Genomic DNA, 3,586 nt, shown 5'->3' on the forward strand with positions numbered 1-3,586 from the left:
TCGAGAAAAAATATAAAATAAATAAGAAATGAAAGTACAAAATCGAATTCGATTGTGGTAGAAGATAATCTTCTGAAAAAATTTAAAAAGAAAGAAAAATATATAAACAATGAATGAAGATGATGATCTAAAAACACAAGACTTAAAACAAGTCAAAATAGAGAAAGATTAAATATTTATTTTTTATTGAAATTTTAATTAAAATTTTTTGTTGTATTTATTTTTTTAAAACTTAAATTTATATTTTCAATTTAATCTAGTATGATGATAGTTATTTCAATTTTATTACTATAAAAGTAATAAAATTATTTTATTATTTTAAAATTATAATTTGATTAACAATTACGTACATAGTACGTGAAAGAAAACTAGTATATATATATATATATATATATAGAGAGAGAGAGAGAGAGAGAGAGCAGTTTCATGTATATATTTTCGATTTTGTACATCTTGAATTACAAAATAAGATGTAATTCTGTCATCCTATGAATTATAATTTTCAGGATTCTAGCTAGTATCAAATTCTCAAATTAGAAATTCAAGTTCTAAAAATTGGAATGTTACATTTAAGATTAACATAACTTTTGTTTGTTTTAAAAAAAAATGGTAGTAAATTGTTATATTTTTATAACTAAATTGAACTTTATACACATTGAATCATGACATTTTTTTTCTTTTTACCTCGGTGTAACAAACTGTTTCAAAATAGAACTTTTATATGAGCAAGTTCTTTTGACAGAGTTAGAGATTAGGGGATTCTTTATAAATCTTTTATTTACATTGTATTGTTCTTTGATTCTTGCTGTATAGGGTGTTAGTTACTGCATAGTATTTTTTTTTTTAATAAAAAGGTGAAGAATAAGAAAAATAATTGCAAATGTTAAATTTTAAGTTCAAACTTATTAACTATTACTTCTTAAAAACAAATATTTGAATTCACTGCATAGTAGCAGATTATTCTCTGCTTTCTTGTACAAATAAAATTTCTCATTTATCCAATCCGATCATCACCTTGACGCCTTTATTTCCGGAGCATGTGAATTTGGTTGACTGTAATAAAGCCACTTAAAATTAATAATACCTACAATACGCAATTTTGTATACATTGAACGATTTCAACCTGTCAGATTTAGTTTATATGTTCCTAAAAGTCAACCAATTCTTTAATACTCATTTAATTTCGATTTTGACTTCTCTATCTGATTACATCGGCTTCACAATTCTGTATTTCAGGCTCCGTAACAGCAGATTAATTCTGGCAACGCTAGCCAGAGATTAGTTCTTCTTAAAAGCACCAAGCATTTCTAGAAGCTTGATTATTCCCTCATGTGTTCCCTGGGATTTTGTCAGCAACTCTGCAAAGAATGTGAGAAAAGAAAATTAGCCTTATGTATAGCAACCAATGAATTTGAGACTTCCTATATATGAAGGAATGGTGAAGCTATCATTGAGGATTGTAGAAAAATAACTTCGCTAATAAAATGATTTGATTGGAAAATGTTATAACATACGTTCAGCTGCAAAAGGGAAGCTGTCAAAAACACTGCTTACTGCCTTCAATAGTTTCTGCAAAGTAACAAAAATGAGACAACATAAAAAACTTGGGAGCAGATGGAAATTTTTTAATCAAATATATATATATATATGTTCTGTTGTAATTTCATACCAGCACCAAATCTCCAGGTTTCACCGGTAATTCTTCCACTCCGGTGATTTTGCTGCATATAATTAACAAGTTGTCATTTCCAGAATCCAGATTCATTTCCTTTTTTAGCAAAGAAACTCTGTTTCATTTGCTTAGACATTACAATTTAATTTCAGATGGCAGAAGTTGTACCTGATAATAAGCTTTCCATCAACCTGTTGACATTCAAAGAAATTGCAACCATTCGTAAATGGTAACTCTTTGCCTTTCCATTCTACAAGAAATTGAACTAGTGTAATTATTCTTATATCTTTTTTTTAATTAAGCAGTTCTACTGCAGAGTTCTTGGGTACTATCAAGTATATCCTTTTTTTGGGTCGGTCTAAGCAAATTTATCCATACCGAACATAGCAAATTTATGAAAAATTACTTGTCTACTACCTCCTGGCAGATTAGAATAGAAGGAACAAAGAAATGAACACATTCTCTCAATTGAACTAGCCAACCGTCTGTTGGTAATTGGTCTTATATCATGTATAAGGAATTCAGCTAAGAAATCATTTCAGGTATGATTATCCCTTTCTCTGTTTCTATAATATTTTTTCCACGCATAATTAAAGAAAAGGGCCTCCAGCTGGTTTAAAAACCTGATTAATATAGGTCGTTCAGGGCTGGGATCAAAGTTGGAACCAAGCATAGGCTAACCTAGATTTATAAGGATGGATTGGACAAATTAAAATGAAAGGTCTGCAATGCTAACCTAGATGCCAAATTACACTCGCAGTTAAGTTCTCGCCTTCCATCCAACTATCAATGACAAAATGAACATTTTGTCCCATTGCATCCATTAGTTCTTGCACAAAGTTAATGATACTCTGCAAACAGCAATATCAGACTGATTTCAGTTGTACATTTTGGTTACTGGAGAAAGATAATACTAGACTAGAGGCAACATTTAATCAAGTGTCTACAAAAGAAGTTACAGAACGTTTAAAGAGGTTAAAGAAATACCTGTTTTCCGCTAAAGGGAATGTAAAATATGAGGTCCTGGAATAGACAATCATGTGAAAGAAGTTGGTCCAATTTTTGGGTGTCCTTGACGTTGATGGCACTATAGAAATCCTGGACCAAGTCTAATACTGATGGCGTGGACCACTGGGGAGCAATCCCACATGACCCATCATTACTGCAATAGACCCTCCATTGTTTTTCTTTTCTCTTATTGTCATATAAATTCGGTTGATTCTCGCCATCTATTGATAGTTGTGAAAATGTGGCTTTATAGTTGGGCTGTTTTGTGACTAGGTTGATGGAATGCCTAGTATTGCCTGGTTGAACAATAGATAATGCCTTGAAGTTCCTCTTTTGGCCCAGGCAAGATCCTAAACAATATTGAACAGAAGCCATGACAGACGAGAAGAAGAAGTAGATTTTAATTGCATTTGATGATGTCTTAAAGATACCATATTTGAGGTATTCACTCTAAGATTGTCAACTAGGCAAAGAATTTATGTTGCTTTTCTTCTTGGTAAGGACAATAGCTTTTCATGCAAGACCAAGAGGGAGTTCTGGATGCATCATGTGTTTGGGATTAAGTTACACCACATGCCAGCGGAAAAGAATTTCTTGTTCAAAGCACATATGGGCCCTGGAAGGCTGGGCCCCTAGCCTTTAATTCTTTGAAATTGAGTTAAACTAGGATTCTAGCCTTTACTATTTCTTAAATTTCACTCTTTCTTAAGCTACAAATATCAACTTCAAATCCAAAGTCTTGTGATTTTTATACTGTGATATTTTATTGCTACATAATTGGTCTAGTTGGTACTACACTTCAGAACACTATTAAAAAAACTAGGATCTGATATGTACATGGATGGATGCATCATGTATCAAAGAATAAGTCAGTCAGGTCAGCCGATTTGATTTTGGAAAATCAAA

The 3,586-nt window shown here is 31.5% G+C and overlaps 1 protein-coding gene across 1 annotated transcript; it reads right to left on the bottom strand.

Annotated features, from left to right (window-relative positions):
* Positions 1-671: 671 nt before the first annotated feature.
* LOC111310731 (uncharacterized) lies at positions 672-3,101 on the bottom strand. The gene is made up of 6 exons (XM_089763373.1): positions 2,660-3,101; positions 2,409-2,523; positions 1,841-1,922; positions 1,670-1,721; positions 1,515-1,569; positions 672-1,358 (listed from the first exon to the last, which is right to left on the bottom strand). The coding sequence occupies exons 1-6, from the start codon at positions 3,053-3,055 to the stop codon at positions 1,279-1,281; spliced, it is 780 nt and encodes a 259-aa protein (XP_089619499.1). The 5' UTR covers positions 3,056-3,101; the 3' UTR covers positions 672-1,278.
* Between the last annotated feature and the right edge of the window lie 485 nt (positions 3,102-3,586).

This window comes from Durio zibethinus, chromosome 1 (assembly GCF_047325235.1).
Source record: "Durio zibethinus cultivar Kanyao isolate XHJ-2024 chromosome 1, ASM4732523v1, whole genome shotgun sequence".
NCBI lineage: Eukaryota > Viridiplantae > Streptophyta > Magnoliopsida > Malvales > Malvaceae > Durio > Durio zibethinus.

Bases quoted from the DNA above. Each gene is read 5' to 3' on its own strand.
- LOC111310731 (XM_089763373.1), bottom strand. From the start codon at position 3,055: ATGGCTTCTGTTCAATATTGTTTAGGATCTTGCCTGGGCCAAAAGAGG. The intron at 1,722-1,840 runs GTACAACTTCTG...AATTATATGCAG, and splicing joins GATGGAAAGCTTATTATCAG to CAAAATCACCGGAGTGGAAG. The intron at 1,570-1,669 runs GTATGAAATTAC...GTTACTTTGCAG, and splicing joins AACCTGGAGATTTGGTGCTG to AAACTATTGAAGGCAGTAAG.